The 21,792-nt window shown below is 41.8% G+C and overlaps 1 protein-coding gene across 1 annotated transcript in view; it reads right to left on the bottom strand.

The window, feature by feature from the left end:
• The window catches only part of gtf2f2a (general transcription factor IIF, polypeptide 2a), a 76,945-nt gene extending 56,491 nt beyond the window's left edge, over positions 1-20,454 (bottom strand). The window contains exons 1-3 of the mRNA XM_052015350.1: positions 20,325-20,454; positions 8,424-8,497; positions 8,294-8,312 (exon numbers count right to left, since the gene is read on the bottom strand). Of these exons, the coding sequence (XP_051871310.1) occupies positions 8,294-8,312; positions 8,424-8,497; positions 20,325-20,390 (159 nt within the window). The 5' untranslated portion in view covers positions 20,391-20,454. The remainder of the gene's footprint in view (positions 1-8,293; positions 8,313-8,423; positions 8,498-20,324) is intronic.
• Between the last annotated feature and the right edge of the window lie 1,338 nt (positions 20,455-21,792).

Raw genomic sequence — 21,792 nt, 5'->3', positions numbered from 1 at the left:
TTAACAGAGAGATCTTGCAGAGATGAAGGTCATTAACCATACAGAAAAAGGTAGTGTGAAAAAAAGTTATTTCCCAAAGCAGTGAAAGATAACTTTAGGACCAACATCAGGAAATTCTTCTTCAAACACAGATCCATATAACACATGATCCTGGAGATAGAGTAGAGCCCTCAGATTGTTTAAAAAAGACTTATGCTCCTAGGATTTCAGGCTGTTTCATAGAATCATAGAACCAGAGAACAGCATAGCACAATACAGGCCCTTCGGCCCACCATGTTGTGCCGACCTTTAAACCTCGCCTAAGACTATCTAACCCCTTCCTCCCACATATCCCCCTATTTTAAATTCCTCCATATGCTTATCTAGCAATCTCTTGAATTTGACCAATGTACCTGCCTCCACCACTGCCCCAGGCAGTGCATTCCATGCCCCAACCACTCTTTGGGTAAAAAACCTTCCTCTGATATCTCACTTGAACTTCCCACCCATTACTTTAAAGCCATGCCCTCTTGTATTGAGCATTGATGCCCTGGGAAAGAGGTACTGGCTGTCCACTCTATCTATTCCTCTTAATATTTTGTACACCTCTATCATGTCTCCTCTCATCCTCCTTCTCTCCAAAGAGTAAAGCCTTAGCTCCCTTAGTCTCTACTCATAATCCATACTCTCTAAGCCAGGCAGCATCCTGGTAAATCTCCTCTGCACACTTTCCAACGTTTCCACATCCTTCCTATAATGAGGCGACCAGAACTGGACACAGTACTCTAAGTGTGGTCTAACCAGAGTTTTGTAGAGCTGCATCATTACCTCGCGGCTCTTAAACTCAATCCCACAACTTATGAATGCTAACATCCCATAAGCTTTCTTAACTACCCTATCCACCTCAACTTTCAGGGATCTGTGGATATGAACCCCCAGATCCCTCTGCTCCTCCACACTAGCCAGAATCCTGCCATTAACTTTTTACTCCGCCTTGGAGTTTGTCCTTCCAAAGTGTACCACCTCACACTTCTCCGGATTGAACTCCATCTGCCACTTCTCAGCCCAGCTCTGCATCCTATCAATGTCCCTCTGCAATCTTCGACAATCCTCCACACTATCTACAACACCAACAACCTTTGTGTCGTCTGCAAACTTGCCAACCCACCCTTCTAGCCCCTCATCTAAGTCATTAATAAAAATCACAAAAAGCAGAGGTCCCAGAACCGATCCTTGTGGGACACCGCTAGTCACAGCCCTCCAATCTGAATGCACTCCCTCCACCACAACCCTCTGCTTTCTACAGGCAAGCCAATTCTGAATCCACACCGCCAAGCTTCCCTGGATCCCATGCCCTCTGACCTTCTGAAGAAGCCTACCATATGGAACCTTGTCAAATGCCTTACTAAAATCCATGTAGACCACATCTACTGCACTACCCTCATCAATCTGCCTGGTCACCTCCTCAAAGAACACTATCAGGCTAGTGAGACACGATCTGCCCTTCACGAAGCCATGCTGGCTGTCCCTACCATATTTCATATTTCAAATGAATAAAATAAGAAGGGCTGAAGGTCTCCTTTACAAGTAATTTCTTTGCAATGATACCCATTGACCAAACCATAAAACAATATACAAACTTACGCCCATTCCCTGGTGATTTATCCTAAGCAGAGTTTTTGGAAAATTACTTGAACAAAATCCTATTTTGCCACAGGATATACCCATTATAAATATGCCATTTAGTCAGAATGGGCACCAAAACCAAAAACTTAATGGTTAAATAACTAAACCCATAATCCAGAGCCAAAAGGAGGGGGGGGGGGTGTTGCACCATTAATCACTATTATATGGGTAGAACTCAAAAATAAGGAAGGTGCAATCACTCTGGTAGGATTATACCACAGACCACCCCACCCCCAATAGCCACAGGGACATTGAGGAACAGATATACAGACAGATTAGGGAAAGGTGTAAAAACAACAGGGTCGATGTAGTGGGGGACTTTAACTTCCCTAATATAAACTGGGACTTCCTTAGTGCAAGAGGTTTAGATGGGGCAGAATTTGTTAGGTGCATCCAGGAGGGTTTCTTAAATCAATATGTTGATAGTCCAACAAAAGGAGGGGTTGTACTGGACTTGGTGTTGGGTAATGAGCCTGGCCAGGTGACTGACCGTTCAGTGGGAGAACAGTTACCACAACTCCTTAAGTTTTAAGATAGCTATAGATAACGATAAGTATGGACCTTGCAGGAGAGTATTAAATTGGAACAGGGCAAATTACCAGAGTATGAGGCAGGAACTAGGGAGAGTTAATTGGGAACAGTTGTTTCTGGGCAAGTCCACATCTGACATGTGTAGTGTGTTTAAAGACCAACTGCAGGAGAGGTATGTTCCAGTAAGGAAGGAAGGACAAGGATGGAAAGGTAAAGGAACCTTGGATAACGAGAGAGGTGGTGAATTTAGTCAAGAAGAAAAAAGAAACATATGTAAAGTTTAGGAAGCTAAAGATCATTGAGAGTTATAAAGAAGCCAGAAAAGAACTCAAGAAGGGTATTAGGAGAGCCAGGAAGGGCCGTGAAAAGTCCTTGGCAAGTAGGATTAAAGAGAATCCCAAGGCATTCTATACATACACCAAGCACAAGAGGATTGCTAGGGAGAGGGTAGGACCACACAAGGATAAAGGAGGGAACATGTGCTTGGAAGTGGAGGATGAGGGTGAGGTCCTAAATGAGTACTTTGCATCAGTATTTACCAAGGACAAGGATGTGGAGGATAGGGGGATCAGTGAAGAACATGCTAATTTGCTAGGGCATTTTGAGATAAAACAGGAGGTAGTGTTCGGTCTCTTAAAGAACATTAGGCAGATAAGTCCCCAGGGCCTGATGGAATATACCTCAGGTTATCGAGAGAGGCAAGAGATGAGATTCCTGGAGTCTTGACCAATATCTTCGTGTCCTCTCTAGCCACAGGCGAGGTCCCGGAGGACTCGTGAGTAGCTAATGTTGTTCCATTATTCAAGAAGGGAAACGGATGATCCTGGTGAGTCTCACATCAGTAGTAGGGAAGTTACTGGAGAGGATTCTTAAGGGATAAGATTTATAAGCATTTGGAAAACCACGGCCTAATTAGGGACATTCAGCATAGCTTTGTATGGGGCAAGTCATATCTTACTAACTTGATTGATGGAGGTGCTGAGGGTGATTGATGAAGATAGAGCTGTGGATGTTGTCTACATGGATTTTAGTAAATTGTTTGACAAGGTCCCTCATGGGAGGCTCATGCGGAAGATTAAGATGCATGGGATCCACAGTGAATTGGCTGTTTGGATTCAGAATTGGCTTGCCCATAGAAGACAGAGGGTAGTGGTCAATGGAATTTATTCTAGCTGGAGGTCTGTGACTAGTGATGTTCCACAGGGATCCGTACTGGGAAATCTGCTGTTTGTGATATATATAGTAAATTTGCAGACGATACGAAAATCGGTGGCGTTGTGGATAGCGTAGAAGACTGGCAAAGGATACAGCAAATAGATCAGTTGCAGCTATGGGTGGAGATATGGCGGATGGAGTTTAACCTGGTGGAATGTGAAGTGTTTTACCTTGGGAGATCGAATGTAGAGATAGTACACGGTTAATGGCAAGATGCTTAGCAGTGTTGATTAGCAGAGGGATCTTGGAGTCCAAGTTCATAGCTCCCAAAAAGTGGCTACACAGGTTGATAGGGTGGTGAAGAAGACATGATATGCTTGCCATTATTAATCAAGGCATTGAGTTCAAGAGTCAGGAAGTTATGCTGCAGCTTTATAAAACTCTAGTTAGGCTGTATCTGGAGTATTGCATTCAGTTCTGGTCAGCCCACTACAGGAAGGATGTTGAGGCTTTGGAGAGATTTACCAGACTGCTGCCTGGATTAGAGGGCATGTGCTATAAGGAGAGATTGGACAAACTTGGGTTGTTTTCTCTGGAGCAGCAAAGGCTGAGGGGAGATCTGATAATGAGAGGCAAGGATAGAGTAGACAGCCAGTATTTTTTTCCCAGGGTTGAAATGTCTAATACTAGGGAGCATGCATTTAAGGTGAGAGGGGGTAAGTTAAAAGGAGATGTGCATAGCAAGTTTTTTGTTTACACAGAGTGGTGGGTGCCTGGAATGCACTGCTGGGGTGGTGGTGGAGGCAAATACAATAGGGGCGTTTAAAAGGCTCTTAGATAGACACATGAATGTGAGGGAAATGGAAGGATATGGACATTGTGTAGGCTGAAGGGATTAGTTTAGTTGGGCATTTGATTACAAATTTAATTAGTTCGGCACAACACTGTGGGCCAAAGGGCTTGTTCCTGTGCTGTACTGTTCTCTGTTCTATGTTCATAACAGCCAGGGAATTCAAATTCAGTTATTTAAATAATCTAGAATTTGAAAAAAAAAAGCTAGTGTCAGGAATGGTGACCATCAGCCTCCAGAGTGTAATAAAACCTATGTGACTAATATCCTTCACAGAAGAAAATCCACAGTCTTTACTCAATCTGGCCTATTTGTGACTCTAGACCCATGTGACTGACTCTTAACTGCCCTCTGAAATGGCCAAACAAGCCATTCAGTTGTATTGCATTATATATTAAACAAACAAAGAGTAAAGCCATCTGGATGGACCACCTCTCTAGGCACCAGAGTGAAATCTCTCTCCCCTCCCCCTGGATATCTAGGAATTAACATCTAAATTAGGAGAGTTCACCCACAGACTGGTCAAAAAAGAGCCTGACGTTGTCATACTTACAGACTCATATCTTCCAGACAATGACCTGGTCTGCTCTATCATAATCACTGTGTACACCTTGTCCCACCAGAAATCCAACAGACATAACAACAAAGTGGAATACAGTAAAAAGGAACCTTCAACATTGACTTTGTACCTCATTAAGTCTTGCGGCATTTTGTCAAAGGCATACAAGGAAACTGTCTGCTAAATACAACCACCATTCTTCTGTATTCTCAAGCTGAGCAAAACTTAGAAAAGACAAGAAGAGCAAAGACACAACATGTTCTCTGGGTGTCCAACATCCAGAACGGCTCAGAAGTACCACCACTGACTGAGCTAACTGTTCTGATGGATATCGCTGCTAAACTGGATTTGCATCAAATGGTAAGTGAACCAAGAGGGATAAATTCATTTGACCTTACTTCTACCAAACTGGAGTTCAATTACTCAGATTGGAGTGACTTTGGTTCAGGAGTGGAGATGACATAAATTGAACAGTTTTCCAGTTGTCCTGTGGAGTAATTCCTTATCAGCAGACAGCTTGTTTGAGATGAGCTGCAGCACTGCAGCAAAATCAAGAAAAGGGCTGAGGCAATCATGTAGTCTTGCACGACACCAGTCTGCACACTATGGACCCACTGGTTAAGATCATGGCTTGTATTCCATCACATTACAAAGGTGAAATGGAGACAAATTTGAGAATGATTCTCCGTAGTCTCAACTCAGAGGGTCAAAAACTTTTTTTGTAAGTCTAAGACACCCACATATAGTGACTAATGCTGCTCTATGTATTTCTTTTGCAGTTGATATGCAGTGAAGATGGATAGAATCCACACCATTATTCAGGGAAGGGTGGCCTCTTGGGTGGCGGGGCAATTGATGGTCTTGACAAGAGTGAAGAATCCACAAATGTCATTATCAGTGACTTACTGATTCTGAGCTGTTTCTTTTCCCTTGAGACATGGTCAAAATTTCCAATCCAATTATGCCTTGCATTTGTGGTTAGTTAACTCCTCAATCACCTGGTCACCCTTATCAAACTAGTCATAGGGTTTTCTGGTTGGCTTTAAGACAATGTAAACACTGTAGGGACTCAGAGGCTCCTTAGTTTGAGGTTAACAGGTTATCTGTGAGGCTCTGTCAGAGGACAACTTTCCCTGTGGAATCCTTGATCTCCTTGCATCACCACTTCTGTTGCCTTCACTGTTTTGGGGCCAGGTGATGAATACAAGTGTTCATTTATGTGTGTGTTAATGTCTGCAGTTACCTTGGACTTCTTCGCCACTGGTCAAAGAACCTATGTTGTAGCCAGTGTGCAAAGGCTATCCCATGTTAACAGACCTTGATAGAACCTTGTTCCAGGGGAGAAAACCTGATTCTTCTGAGCAACCCTCAATGCCAGGGTAAGAAAGGATGCAATCCTCTAGAAAAATGTGATTGGCAAGGAGAGAGCTCCCTTCTTGATAAAATACTTGAAACTTGATGTTATCATAACAGCTTGTTTCACCAGGAAGTCAAACTAAATATCTCATTGCAACACTCCTGATCAAGGCAGTGGCACCTGTTGAATATGTTATCACTATGCCTTGACAGGTCCCAAAGATAGTTAGAATGACTGGCACCGAATGTACTCTGTAATCTCACACCTTCCATTATGTTGTGCAAAACTAACATAAGGCAACTCCGATTTGTATTTGTATTCATACTCCACAAGTCTCCTCCTATTCTACCTCACCCATCCATGCTTTTCAATATACCATTTTTTCATCTAATTTACTTTTGAAAGCTTCTTAACTATTTGCCTTAAACACTTCGTGCAGTGGCAATTTTCACATTCTAAACATTCTATAAGTAAGCAAATTACTTCTTTTTCTTCAATGAATATCTGAGTAACTATTTTGTTATAAATGACCCCTACTTTTGAACATTCCTGCAACTGGAAATAATCTCTCCACATCTACTCTGTCAACTAATTCAGAATTCTGAAGACCTCCATCAGGTCATTACTTCCCTCATCCAAAGAAAAACATCTTTTGATTTCTCAAGAAAAATGTCTCAACCTGTTCAATCTGTTTGTAAGAAATCATCTCAATTCTACGTACAAATTATCAAACAATATTCAAAATTCATTAAATAAATTCTGGTCATTTAGTATTCCATTTATGCACATAAAAATCAATTCTCCAGAACAACCTTGTAGTTTTTGTTATGTTTTCAAATGCCAAGAACAAAGAGGAGACCTTTTTTTGAGAGCTAGCATTTAGGCATGAATGCATGTTCTGGCAATTATACTTTCAATATATCATAATCAAAATAAGAATGCTAGTAACTCTTATACTTGTACTACAACACTCTAATTTTGATTAAATGGAAAATACTCATAGGTGCCCATCCCATAGTATTGCTCATGGCAAGAAGGATGGTGGTGTTAAAGGACCATGGCACATTTTATAATGCCAAATGTAATACTGTCAAGTTGTTTTAAGTTCACAAGGTTCAGTTGTTAATAAATGAACAAAAGGCAAGCTCATTCAAGTTTACTTGCTACTCACACTGCATGCAAGAATTCTGAGTTTATTTCTGTTCCCTAACAGGTAACTCCTCCAAACATGTTTAATAAAGTCTGAATAGAAGTTAAAGAAATTATAATTCTGTTACTTTATGAGCTCGAGATTTGTGCCTTTGTGTTACTTTTAAAGTGTAATACAAAGAGGAATTACATACCAGAAATATGTATTATTAGCCTAAGGTATCTGCATTCAAATCCTGTTTTCAATTCCCAAGAATTATGAAAAGAGTTTTGTGTGAATTAGTTATCTATTAAAACACTGCACATGATCACATCAATAGATGAGAGAATCATAGTTTATATATCAATTAAATATGTTTCTACAAGTAAAAATTACACAAAAGCCTTTACCACTTTCATTGCTTAAGTGATCATGTGATGAGACTCGTGGGAAAGAATCCAGGACCATCACAAGATGCTGACATAACTTGATTACACATGAGTTAACAATTGACCATGGTTAAGTATGATTGCATACACAGCAAGACTCTAATAATCCAGCATCCGACCATTTGGAAATCCTGACAGTTCGGCATCTGGCTCACTCATTAGTTCAGAGTGCGAGCTGGAGGTTCAGAGTGCAAGGGGGATGTATGGCCAAAGCTGGAGATCCAGCTGGAGTCGGTGTCCAGACTGGGCACAGCTGGGGTTGGAGGCCAAAACACTAGCAGTCACGAACGTAGATAAGTCTGCGGCTGGATCTAGAGTACTTATGCATGTCCCACTCCCCTTAAGCTCACTGGGTTCACTAGAAAATTTATTGTACTACTGTGTAACATATAAAAATAGCTCAGTAAAAGTCTGTTGAGTAACATGTAATATCCAATAGTCTGGAAAAGTTGCAAGTCCAGCACCATCAAAGTCCTTAAGGTGTCAGATTAGTAACTAATCTTCTATGCCTTGTATTTTACACAATAACATAATATCCCATCAAGCATTTCAATAGAGCATACAATTTGTATTGCTATTTGCTTCATTGCATTCTTACCTCAGTTTTCCCTTGATTCCTGTTAAATGCAGACAGACAAGAGAAAACATTAGTTAATGGTCACTAGTTTACCATTCAGAAAAAATTCAGTGTCCAACAGCCACTGTGCAACAAAACAAATCTCACTTACTTAGCTATCTTTATCTTTCCAACTTCACCTCTTCCTGTCGCTTTAGCCCATTGCTGTGAAAGATATTTGGGAACCTGTACAATAAAGAAAGTTATTAACCACAAACTTAACAGTAAAAACTAGACACAACAACAAATGTATGAGCACGCTTACATATTTCTGACTGGTGTTACCGAGATGATAACTGCATTGCCACTTTAGTTATCTTTCCTTCCAAAGGAGGAGATGCAAAGGTTTTAGACTACAAGAGACTGAAGAGAGAAAGAGCAAGAGAGCTGGCAACCACACACAGGAGTAAATGAGAGAATGTAGCCTGGGTGAATAGCGAGAGTCTAATTTCAAAAATACTTCAAGGGTACTGGCCGAGTCAGGCTGACCATTGCCTACAAAGTTATTTTAGATGGTGAAAAGTGTACCAAACAGAAATGCACATTAGTCTTTCTAACCAAGATCAGGAACAAGAATGTTTCCCCACCATGCCCCCCCACCCGCCCCCACGTCAATAGATTTAATTCCATTTTATGGCTTTACGACAAAATATTCACATAAAGCACAAAGGTCTGAGAATCAGCATTCCCAAAAAACATATTGTGGATTTTTGTAGGTCATCATAATTCTGTACACATTTTCTACCAAACATAATAAATGAAAATAATGTAATAATACAAACCTGTCTCAAAACACTAAACACTAATGGCCATTAAAGACTATAATCCAAAGCTCATGATATAACTGTGATCAGTTAGGCCATAATTAATGCACAATATGCACATATATTAAACTGTACACATTATAACAATCAAATATGCTACAGAACTCAAAACAGATAACAATAAATTATATTGTCATGCACTGCAAACACAATTTGTGATTTAGAATGACTGAATAAATTTTTATTACATGGCACTCAGCAAATGTTCCTGTTTGAATTGCTTGATTCTGTCCATATTTAATAAGCATTCCTTGTTATTTAAGCATGTTCCTTTACCAATGCACTGCAATTTTCTGAAGCACTTAATATGCAAAAAGATGTTTTCAAATTATCCACTCAAGACCCAAATGAATAAATTGAAAAACACTTTTGAGTTAAAAAGTACAGCTTAAAAAAACAATGTAATCTACTTGAAAGATAGATTTACAATTCACAGGGGAGAGGTAAATTAATAAATCTTGCCATCTAAGACAAAGTGTTCATGTTAGAAGCTGTCAGACTAGGCCATATTAACAAAGAAACAAAGCACAAATGACCAGTCAGGAACTGATCATACAGCCGATCATACTCCCATACCACTGGACAATGACAATGAAGAGCAACAAGCATGAAGAAGGAATTGCTGTTGGAGTCATGACAACAACAACCCCAACCAAGTCTCCACAGCTCTCTGGGGTAGAGAATTCCAAAGGTTCAACACCCTTTGCATGACGACAATTCTCCTCACCTTAGTCCTAAGCTTCTCAGACCCTTATTCTGAGACTGTCAAAGTCAAAGTCAAGTTTATTATCATATGCACAGGTGCAATGAAAAACTTACTTGCAGCAGTATCACAGGCACATGGCATCATATAAGCAACATTCACAAGAAAAACATAAATTAATTATAAACTATATACATTTTTTATAAGAAAGAACACAATTAGAACAAAAAAGATCCCAAAGTCCATTTTAGTGCAAAATGATCATAGAGTTGTTAAACTGTAGTGATTAGGGTTTTGCGAGTCTGTTCAAGAACCTAATGGTTGAAGGGAAGTAGCTGTTCTTGAACCTGGTGGTGTGAGCTCTGGTTCTAGACTCCTCAGTCAAGGGGAACATCCTCCCTGCACCCACCCCATCTAGCCCTGTAAGAATTTTGTAAGTTTCAGTAAGATCTCTCCTCATTTTTCTAAATTCTGGTGAAAACGGTTGCAGCCCTCTCAACCTCTCCTTATTCAACAAAACCATCATCCCAGGAAGCAGTCTAATGAATCTTTGCAGCACTCCCTCTATGGCAAGTATATCCTTCTTTAGATAAGGAGATCATGACTGTATCTGTGCCCTCACCAAGACCTTATATAATTCCAGTAAGACTTCTTTACTCCTATATTGAAATCCTTTCACATTAAAAGTCAATATGCAGGTGCAACAAGCAGTTCGAAAGGCAAATGCACATTGGCTTTCAGTGAGTTGTGTGCATTAACATCACCCAATTCTCACTATTTTAAAATGCTCGGCTTTTCAGTTTCCTGCACCATTGTTGATGACTACACATTTTTCTGCAAGATGTTTCATCTGCCATGTTCCCACTCACACACTTAGATTGTTGATATTCTCTTGAAGCCTCTTTACACGTCTATCTCGCCTGATTTTGTATCATCAGCAAATTTGAAAATATAACATTCATCTCCTCTGCCGGATAGTTTATAAAGATTGTGAACAGCTGGTACATAAGCACAGAGCCCTGCAGTCTCTCACTGACAATCTGAGAAAAAAACAATTATTCCCAATCTTGACTTTCTTTTTTACATATCTATAGAAGCTTTTAAATTCCATTTCTATGTTTCTTGCAAGCTTACTGTCATATTCTACCTTGCCTTTGTTTATGAATGCCTTGGTCCTCTTTTGCTGAGTTCTAAAGTGTCCCCTATTCTCAGCTCTGCTGCTATTTCTGGCAAATTCATAACAACTCTTGCTTGGATTTAATACTATTTTTAATTTCCCATCAACCACTGTTCCTGTTGGCTTTCTGGGCCTTAAATAGACATATTTTTTCTAAAAACTATGCATTGTTTCTTTCTTTAACTACTAGCCATTACCTGCCCAGCATTATAGCTTTGAATGTGTTTTGCCAATCAACCACAGCCTGGTTTCAGACTGAACTACATCACTTTCACGTTTAATTCTATCATACTATCACCACTCTTCCCTAAAGGCTCCTTAACAACAATATTATTAACTAACCCTTTCTCAATGCACAATACAAGATCCAAAATAGCCTTTTCCGTTTGGTTCCTAAACATATAGATCGAGAAAATCATCTTGTCCACATTCCAAGAATTTTTCTGCCACCTTATTGTAACTTAATTGACCTGTTCAGTCTGTGTGTGTATTAAACTCTCCTATGATTACTGAATTACTCTATTCCATGCACCTCTAATTTTCCAATTTATGCCATGTCCAATATTATAAAATTATTTGAAGCAAAAAGTAAACTGTTGGAGGAACTCAGAGCTCTGGATTCTTGGAGACTTTTCTGGATTCCAGCATCTGCAGTCCCTTGTATCTCCCTATTACAAAATTAGTTGGTGGCCTACAAATAACTCCCACCAATGTTTTCTGCCATTAGCTATATCTAATCCCTGACTCTTAGCTAAGTAATTCTACATCATGATCTGCCTAGTCAAGGTGCTGGCTCACTCTCAGCACTCACATCCTTGAATATTCATCTCCCACCTCTGGACCTGCTGAATGTTTCCAGCATTTTCTGTTTATGTTTCAGGTTTCTAGCACCTGCAGGTTTTTTTGAATTTCAGGCAACATTACATCTTGGAGTCATGTCTTCTTCCCTTCCTGTGCAGCCAAGCCACTTGTGGTATCATGTCAGGCTGAATCTCCTGAAGTACTAACACTCTCACCAGAATCCAAAAGAGAAAACTGTTTGTGAGCAGAATGGACTCGGGGCTCTTAAACTAATTGATTGCTCCTCTTAGTCTGTCCAGCAGTCATCTCTTCCCTGTGTGTGTACACATATTTACGTTACAAAATCACCACTTCCCTAATCATACTGTTCACGACCACAGGGACTACAGCTGCCAGTCCAGCTCTGAAACAGAGTTCAAGCCACTGCAGATAGAGACACTTCCTGCACATGGTTGCCTAGGTTACATGGAGTGTCCATGCCTTCCCACGTGGCACAGAATGCACAGTGGGAGGAATGCCAAGCAAGGACAACTGTAAGAACTGTTCAAGGAATTTACAGAGGATGAAATGACATTAACAGTAAATATATGGCTGAATATGTAAATAAATTCATACGCATGTGCTTTTCCATGAAAAACAATTCAGTTTTTACATTACTTACATGCTGATGCAGGGGTGTAGAAGTGAAGGAGGGGTGAATGTTGGAGGGGTGAAGTTTTCTGCCCACAGACAATGAAGTAACTGTTTTTATAACTGGTTCTGAGAAAATGCAGCTGCATTAGCAAATGTTACGCAAGTATAAACAAAAGCATTGTTGATCAATTCATGTCTTTTTCCAAGTGTAACAAAGAAATTTGCAAATACTTTATTGTCTTTTATGTGAACCTTGGAATCAAGAAGCTTCCTAAATTGTCCGGTTTTTCAAGTTATTTATCACTAACAAATAATTTTTAAAAACTAGACAATCGGTTTAAGAAGCTTCACACTAAGGACAATGACAATGAAGTTTGCAAATATGTTAAACTCAAAAAAAGCCATGAATTGATCAGCAATGCTTTTCATTTATATTTTCCCCACAGACAATGGTAGCTTTGAATCCTTAATATTAACAGAAGCACAACTTCAGTAAATTTAAATCTAGAGGATGAAAATAATTAAACTCATATTATCAAATGCATAAATGAAAATAAATTTATTTTCCAACTTCTTTTCAGATAATTACCAAAAACAAAAGAAATCCAGCAATGATTATGGGGAGGCTTAGCTTGTTACTGCAGTACTAATTCAACCAGGGGTATTGGTATTGGTTTATTATTGTCACTTGTACCAAAGTACAGTGAAAAACTTGTCTTGCATACTGATCGTACAGATCAATTCATTACACAGTACAGTTACATTAAGTTAGTACAGAGTTCATTAATGTAGTACAGGTAAAAACAATAACAGTACAGAGTGAAGTGTCACAGCTACAGAGAAAGTGCAGTGCAATAAGGTGCAAGGTCACAACAAGGTAGATCGTGAGGTCATAGTCCATCTCATTGTATAAGGGAACTGTTCAATAGTCTTATCACAGTGGGGCATAGGCTGTCCTTAAGTCTGGTGGTACGTGCCCTCAGGCTCCTGTATCTTCTACCCGATGGAAGAGGAGAGAAGAGAGAATGTCCCGAGTGCGTGGAGTCTTTGATTATGCTGGCTGCTTCACCAAGACAACGAGTGGTAAAGACAGAGTATCATTGGACTGCACAACTTGGTCTGTGGTATTCTTGAGAACTGTAGGCAGATAAGCTGATAACTCTCATCAGTTGACCGATAACTTGGGGGTAACATGAAACATAGATACCTCTAAAGCCATTGGCTGCAATGATATTCAGCAGTCAATGCCTCAGTGGATATAACAACTTCTATGTATGTTTTCAGCTAGACAAAATAAGTACGGTTTGCTTTTGATTTACTGCAGCCTTATAAGAAGACGTTATCAACTTGTGACTTTTCTCACCCTCTGTGGTAGCTGGTAGCTGATATCTACCACTGAAGCAAACAGCAAAATTGTAAGACAACTGCTCAAATTCACAACACCAGCTAAGGCTGCAAACCTACCCTCATGGCTGACCACATGTTCGCAAGTCCAATTTCAACTGCAAATCTACATACATTCCCAACCCTGATGCTGGACACTGGCTCTGGCTGCAATATGATACATTTATCAATGTAGCGGTTACTTTAACTCATCTCCTGAAACATTCATGATTACAGAGCAACACACACAAAATACTGGAGGAACTCAGCAGGTCAGGCAACATCTACGGAGAGAAATAAACAGTCGACATTTCAGGTCGAGACCCTTCATCAGGACTGGAAAGGAAGAGGGCAGAAGCCAGAATAAAAAAGTCATGGGAGGGGGAGGAACAGAGGTTGGCAGGTGACGGGTGAGAGGGGGAAGGTAGGTGGGTGGGGGAGGGGGGATGAAAGGGAGTGATGTAAGAAGCTGAGAGGTGATGGGTAGAAGAGGCAAAGGGCTGAAGGAGGAGGAGTCTGGTAGAATGGACATAGATCATGGAATAAAGGGAAGGAAGTGGGGAAGAGAAGGTCAGGTCATGAGGGCAGGGAGGGAAAAGGGAAGGGGTGAGGGGCCACAGAAATGAGGGAAAGCAAAGGGGGGGGGGAGGAGGAGAAAAAAAGTTGGCAGGAAAGAGGGGAAGTTAGAGAAATCGATATTGAGGCCATCAGGTTGGAGACTCCCAAGGGGGAAAACGAGGTGTTGTTCCTCCAACCTCTGTCTGGCCTCAACATGGCAGTACAGCAGGCCATGGATAGACATGTCAGTATGGGAGTGGAATGCAGAATTGAAGTGGCTGGCCACCAGAAGATCCTTGCTTTAGCAGGGGACGGAGCGAAGGTGCTCGATGAAGCCGTCACCCAATCTGCATTGGGTCTCACTGACATGGAGGAGGCCACACCGGGAGCACCAGATGCAATAAATGACGCCCTCGGATTCACAGGTAAAGCGGTGCTTAATCTGGAAGGATTACATGATTACAGAACTTGGAAAGTTATTTTGCAAAGAAATAATGTTTGAGGTAAAGAGAAACAAAGGACTGCAGACACTGGAATCTAGATGAAAAACACTATGATGCTGGAGGAACTCAGCAGGCCAGGCAGACGTTTCAGGTCAGGACCCTTCTTCAGGGCTGAAGATAGGAAAAGGGGAAGCCCAATATATAGGAGGGAAAGCAGAGCAGGGGAGCATGGTGGGCACAAGGTGGTGGTGATAGGTAGATGCAGGTAAGAGATAGTGATAGGCAGGTGCTGGGCAGGAGGCAAAAGCAGATCCACTGGGGGATGGGTCAAAGGTAAGGAGAGAAAGGAAAAAAAAGAGGTAGAAAAAAGAGATAGGCTAGGAAAGGGAAGAAGAGAAGTAGTATGGGGGGGGAAGTGGGGGGGGGGAATACTTAAAGTGGGAGAATTCAATGTTCATGCCATTAGACTGCAAGGTTCCTAGATGGAAAAGGAGGTGCCGTTCCTCCAGCTTGCGCTTGGAATTCTCCTGGCAGTGGAGGAGGCTGAGGATCGACATGTCAGTGATAGAGTGGGAGGGGGAGTTGAAGTGACTGGCAATAGGGAGATGCAGGTCGCGGTTACGGACAGAGCGCAGGTGTTCTGTGAAATGGTCACCTGTTCTGCGTTTGGTCTCACCAATGTAGAGGAGGCCACACTTGTAGCACCGAATGCAGTAGACGATATTAAGGGAGGTGAAGGCGAATCTCTGTCTTACCTGAAAGGACTGTTTGGGTCTCTGGATGGAGGTGGTGTACTGACAGGTGTTGCACCTATGGCAGGGGCGGTGGAAAGTTCCTGGGGTGGGAGTGGGGTGGGAAGGAATAAACTAGGGAGTCATGGAGAGAGTGGTCCCTGCGAAAGGTAGAAAGCGGTGAGAAGGGTGTCCTAGAGTGGAAAGACTCATCATGGGAGCAGATGTGGCGGAGGTGGAGAAATTGAGAAAAAGGGATAGCATCCTTGCAAGAGGCAGGGTGGGAGGAGCTGTAATCAAGATAACTGTGGGTGTGAATGGGTTTGTAGAAGATGTCAGTGGATAAGGAATCTCCTGAGATGGAGATGGAAAGATGGAGGAAGGAGAAAGAGGTGTCAGAGATAGTCCAAGTGAATTGGAGAGCAGGGTGAAAATTAGTGGTGAAATTTATAAAACTGTCGAGTTCTGCACGGGTACAAGAGGTGGTACCAATGCAATCATTGATATAATGGAAAAAGAGTTGAGGAATGGGGCTGGAGTAGGCTTGGAACAGAGACCATTCAATGTAGCCAACAAAGAGGCAGGCATAGCTAGGGTCCATGCGAGTGCCCATAGCTATGCCCTTGGTCTGTAGAAAGTGAGAGGAATCAAAAGTGAAGTTGTTTAGGGTGAGGACAAGTTCAGCCAGGCAGAGCAAAGGGTTAGTGGAAGGGGACTGATTCTGTCTCTGGTCGAGAAAGAAGGGGAGGGTGATGAGGCCGTCACGATGGGGAATGGAGGAACACCGGGACTGGACGTCCATGGTGAAGATGAGGTTGTGCATGCTGGAGAACAAGCTATGGAAGAGTTGGAGAGTGTGTAATGTGTCACGGACATAGGTGGGAAGGAATTGGACAGGGGGAGAGGGGGTGTGGAAAACAGGATAGTGTCCAGGTGTGAGCTAAATTTAATTTTACATATTTCTGAAGAATAAACATGGTAATTAACAAAAATACAAAACCCTGCAGAGGTTCCTGACTCCAGCTCCAGACCAACTGTTGATATTTCATTATTTGGCAGCAATTCACCTCATGGCAAAGTGGATTTTATCAGATATTACAGGAGAGGGCTCCCGAGTAACATGCAATGTTTACCAAGTAAAACATGGCTGACCTCACAGGTTTGCAGTCAGCGGGTAACAAGGACGAGGGTACTCAAGAGTACGACAATATTCATGCTATGGGAAATATTCACTTTCAATTTTTAAAATTAAAAGCTTTACTTTGAGAGTATGCCATGCTGAGTATGTTAAACTTAACCCTTTCGTTTATTCATCATGTTATTGATCATCTATTGCTGATATAACTATGGAACAAAAAACAAAATTGAAATTAATCAACTATGAACACAATGCAGGCATTTGAGAGAATCACATTGTTTGACTGACAAGAGTATAACAAAAATAACAGTTCTGCACATACAAATACCCTAAACACTGATATCATCCCTCAACCTGATCACCCTCACCAAGTTATTTGCAACCATGCCATCACGGTTAGAGATGCACATCTGATCTGAGACCCCATGACTTGCCCCCATCCTTATCGCAGCTCAATCACTTCAATGCTTCCAGTCCAAACTCACAGCCTCTTCCCAACTTAACCTAATTCAAAACTCTGATACCCATATCCTCAAACATACCAAATTCCACATTCCCATCAAAGCTGTCCTCCCTAAACCACTTCTCAAAGGTCTGAAATTTAAATCACTCATCCTTATATTTACAGACCTCCCCCACTCCCTTGCCTTTGATCTCCCTGGCTCCATGTCTATCAATTCCCTGCTTCATACCCTTGGTTCCTCAAGCACTTGTGCTTTATTGTGAGTAGCTGCACCTACAGCCACCTTGAGTCATGAACAGGTGCACTGGTTCCTCACTTAAAACTCAGGATGCATTCCCAGGAATGCATCCTGAGTTTTAAGAGTTTTAATTGAATCAGCTCTAAAAGGGTTTCCTTATGAACAGCACTCTCAATGGCCAAGTGCCAAAAATGTAATGCATTCTTAATGGTGAAGCAAACATGAACAATATTTGGTGAGGTGTATAGACATGCTTAGCAAGCTGGTGAGTTCCACAGATTTCATTTTTTTCAAAAAAGAACTTTCCTTTGAGCCAAGAATGCTATAACTGATCAATAATCTGCAGAGTAGCACTAAATAGACTATAGGTGCAGACTATAGACATAAAATGAAACAGCACACATTGTAACTCACTGCCAGCATCTTCACAACAGATTTGTTGGTACCTCAAAGCTTTGGAAAATAGTTTGAAGCACACAATGGAGAAATTAACAGCAGGTCCAGGCAGTTTATACCCTAAACAAATATCAGCTGAGCAAGTGCGATGACACAGCAGAGAAGACATCAGAAGCATGAGGGTTATCAGGAAGTGGGATCTAACAAAAAGAGATTGGAGTTATATCGTTATTGAAAAGAAAAGTGAGAAAGGACTGCAAAATGGAGTTCTGACATAACAAGAGTGATGTTGTTCATTCACAAACTGCAGGGTTAGACAAAACTGGTATAAGGAAAAGCACAAAATGCCTGTAGTTCATCATAAAGAAGACAATAGAAAGATTACAAAGCAAGCAGTGAAACAAGCATAAGAAAACAAAACTAATTTTTACGAATTATTTGGAAATATTTACTGCTATTTGTCTTTATCATCTAGCACTTCAGAAACATGAAGGATTGTTCCTCTTCCCACAGATGTGGACTGACCTGCTGAGTGTTTCCAGTATTTTCTGTTTTTATTTTAATTTTAGGTTTCCAGCACCTGCACATTTTTTTTGATTTTCACTTGTTTCTGGTTTCCTTTCCTAAATATGTTGAGATAGCGCCACTATATGGAGAGGCACAAAACTACAGATACGTCACACAGCATTGCAAGGTGTAGAAAATAGTAAGCAGTAAGAAGCAGAACTAAAGAAAGGCCACTGATTTAAAAGATTAGCAATTCCTCTCTCCACAGATGTTGCCTGGCCAATGATTATTCCTCGCTTTTTCTGCTTCTACTTCCGTATGCAGAAAACGATTAGAATGTGAAACCAAATTTAGTGGTTCAGGAAAACAGTAGAGTTGCATTTAAGGAAAAAGTAGATAAACATGAGGAAGAAAGGAATAAAAGGACATGTTTACAGTGATAGGTAAAATCGCATGGATTACATCAGTCGGAATGGTGTAATGTCAGCATAGCAATACTCAAAGATTATCCAGGCGAGCATTATGGACTTCAGTGCAGTTATCTAAACAAGATACTTTAACCTTTAATCTTAAAGTTACTGGACTGTGCATGACTCATCTGCTTCAATCTAAAAACACAGCTAGTAGGAGGATATCCAATAAAATTGCCACATACCATCACATCATAGATCGTTGGCCTCTACTGAGATCAAGACTTTAAAACCTTAACAAGAGCTGAACTTTCAACTACATAAATATTAAACAGATTATTTCTTGCCACAAGGCAGACCCAAGATGTTTGGTTACTGCACATTAAGGAACAACTGCAATTGTGAAGTCTTCATTCACAACAATTTCAGGAAGAAGTCTGAGCCCTTCATTAAAATAGTTAACATGTGCAAATAGGAAAAAGCATGCTGAGTGGGAAATAAAATAACGGAATGGGGAATACACACCATATCATTAAAGTGTACAGGAAACAGCTCTCAACAGTAAGGTAGGACAGCAATAGAGTTAATATGTAGCACAGGTGAAAGGACAACAACTTTTCCCATTATATTTACAAGAAAAATTACAATTCATGTAGCACTTCACTCTCTAGTTTGTTGTTAGGTAGTTCTACTTTTTTCATGAGATTGTGATCCACTACAGTATCTGGCTTCTTTGGTGTGCACTGATTCCCTGAAAGCCTTCAACAGGGAGCTAAACACGTTCTTAAATAAGGCAAGGATCACATCTTATAAAACCTGTGGTTTAACAGCAAATTCAAGTTTGATCAATATGGTCACCAAGACTAATTCTGTTCAGAAACGAATTTTGAAAGACCTCGAAAGTAACTTTCCTGGTCCTATCCCAATTCCACCGCCCCTTTTTGCACCAGGGTCTTTTTGCCTCTCCCAGATGATCTGGATGTAGTGGATTATGAAGTGTTTAGACATGATGCTCCAGCAATCAGTGCTGATGGGCCAGATGTTTTTTGTTTTGTCCTTGAAAAGTGTGCTACCCTTCTTTCAAATAGAGGAATTTAATTTAAACACCCACATGGACAGTGGAAGGGTGTTTAAAATGATATAAACATGGAACAAAGTAAACTCAGCAAGACGTGGATACCAGCTGGAACGTGAAGAGATTTACACCAAATGTATCCTTGTCTATGTTTCGGGTCGGAATCCTTCATCTGGAGTGGGATGAAGGGTCTCGACCCGAAACGTCGACCATTTCCCTCCACAGGGAAATGACCCACTGAGTTCCTCCAGCGCCTTTGTGTGTTGCTTCAGATTTCCAGCATCTGCACACACTTGTGTCTCTATACTCGCACACAGATGGATGCAATGCCAACCCGGAGCCGGGGCCGCCCTCCCGATCTGGTGCGGTGGGTGAGGAGGACAGGACGTGGTCCAGGGGGTTGGCTGCTGGTGGGGAGGGTGCAGCAGCAGCGGCGACTGCTCGGGCCCAGGAGCCCCTTTACATCTCGTTAACCTCAAGGACACACTGATCCTCCCACAGCCCCTGCCGCCGGCCAGCGCTGCCCAACGCACCTTCACCAGCCAGACGCCGGTGTTGAGCTTCACTCCAGTCAAATCCAACTCCCCCTTCTCGCTCATGGCCGCCTGCTCAATGGCCGCCCTACGCTCGCCGCCGCCCTGACGTCACTCCGCCGCGTGCGCGCCGCCGCCCGGACGTCAACTGCTCCGCCGCGTGCGCGCCACCGCGCGGACGTCAGCTACTCCGCCGCGTGCGCGCCGCCGCCCTGACGTCATCTGCTCCGCCCCTCAGCGCGCCGTCGCCCGTAACTGGCTCCCTTCAACGGCGGCCGGCAGAGGAACTGGAGAGTCTTGTGTGCCACCCAACCTGAAATCATGCTTTGAGAAGCACCTTACAATTCCAACTGATTGCTGAAGGAACTGTCAGTGAAAGATGGTTGGAACAAAGGGCTGCAGGTATTGTAAAGAAATGCCTGGAGCACTCAGCAGGATTGGGCAGCATCCACGGGGAGAGAATCTGAGTCGACGTTTCAGGGCAAGGATCCTTGATCGGACCTGGAAAAGTGAGTTGTTGTGGAGTGGGGATGGCTGGAGAAGAGGGTGCAGAGCAAAGTTATCAAGGTAAGAATGACTTTTAAAACCAGCACCTGGAGAAAAAGCAAATTAAAAAAGATACAGCCACATCTGTGGAGAGAAAAGCATCCAAGACGTTACCTAAAATCGCTAAATATTGACTCTTGAGGGCTCTAACTTGCCCAGATGGAAGGCGGAGTGCACTTTCCCGAGTTTTTGTTGGGGATCTTAGAGCATTGTGGGAGTTTGAAGACAAAGGTTTTTAAAGAGGAAGTGGGGTGGAGAATTAATGTGAGTGGAAGCTCAGGGTCACCCTTGTGATTTGAGGAGGTTGATGGAGAGGGAAGAGTGAACTAGGGTGTCACAAAGGGAACAGTCCCTCAAGATAGCTGAAAATGGAGGTGGTGGAAATTAGGAAAGAAAGTTGAATGTAAAATCTGGTGGTCCCCAAGATAAGAACAAATGGAATCCTATCTGTGTTCTGGCTGAATGAAGAAGTGGCAGGTAACATTTGTGCCACAAAAGTGCCAGGCAATGATGTCTCCGACAAAGAAAAGTCTACCCACCAACCACTAGTATTCTATAAGTTGTAACAACGAATTGATCATTCAGGCCCTCAAGCCTACTCCACCATTCAATTAGACAATGGCTGATCCAATGTTGTCCATGTCCACTTTCCTGCCCTTTCCCTCGATTTCCTTACTGATCAGAAATCCAAATATCTCAGCCTTAAATACACGCAAAGACTTTACCTGACACAAGGTCATCTCTTGGTGGTAAGAAGTTCAATAGACTCAGAAACCTCAGGGAATAAATTCTTCCTCATCTCAGTCTTAAATGAGTACCCCCTTATTAGAGCATGCCCTCTGGTTCTGGACTCTCCTGTGAAGGGAAACATCCTCCCATCATTTATCCTTGCTAGTTCCCTAAAAATCTTTTATGTTTCAAT

The sequence above is a fragment of the Pristis pectinata genome, chromosome 4 (genome assembly GCF_009764475.1).
Source record: "Pristis pectinata isolate sPriPec2 chromosome 4, sPriPec2.1.pri, whole genome shotgun sequence".
NCBI classification, from domain to species: domain Eukaryota; kingdom Metazoa; phylum Chordata; class Chondrichthyes; order Rhinopristiformes; family Pristidae; genus Pristis; species Pristis pectinata.
The sequence above is the reverse complement of the archived record's forward strand: the minus strand, read 5'-3'. Positions and strand labels throughout refer to the sequence as shown.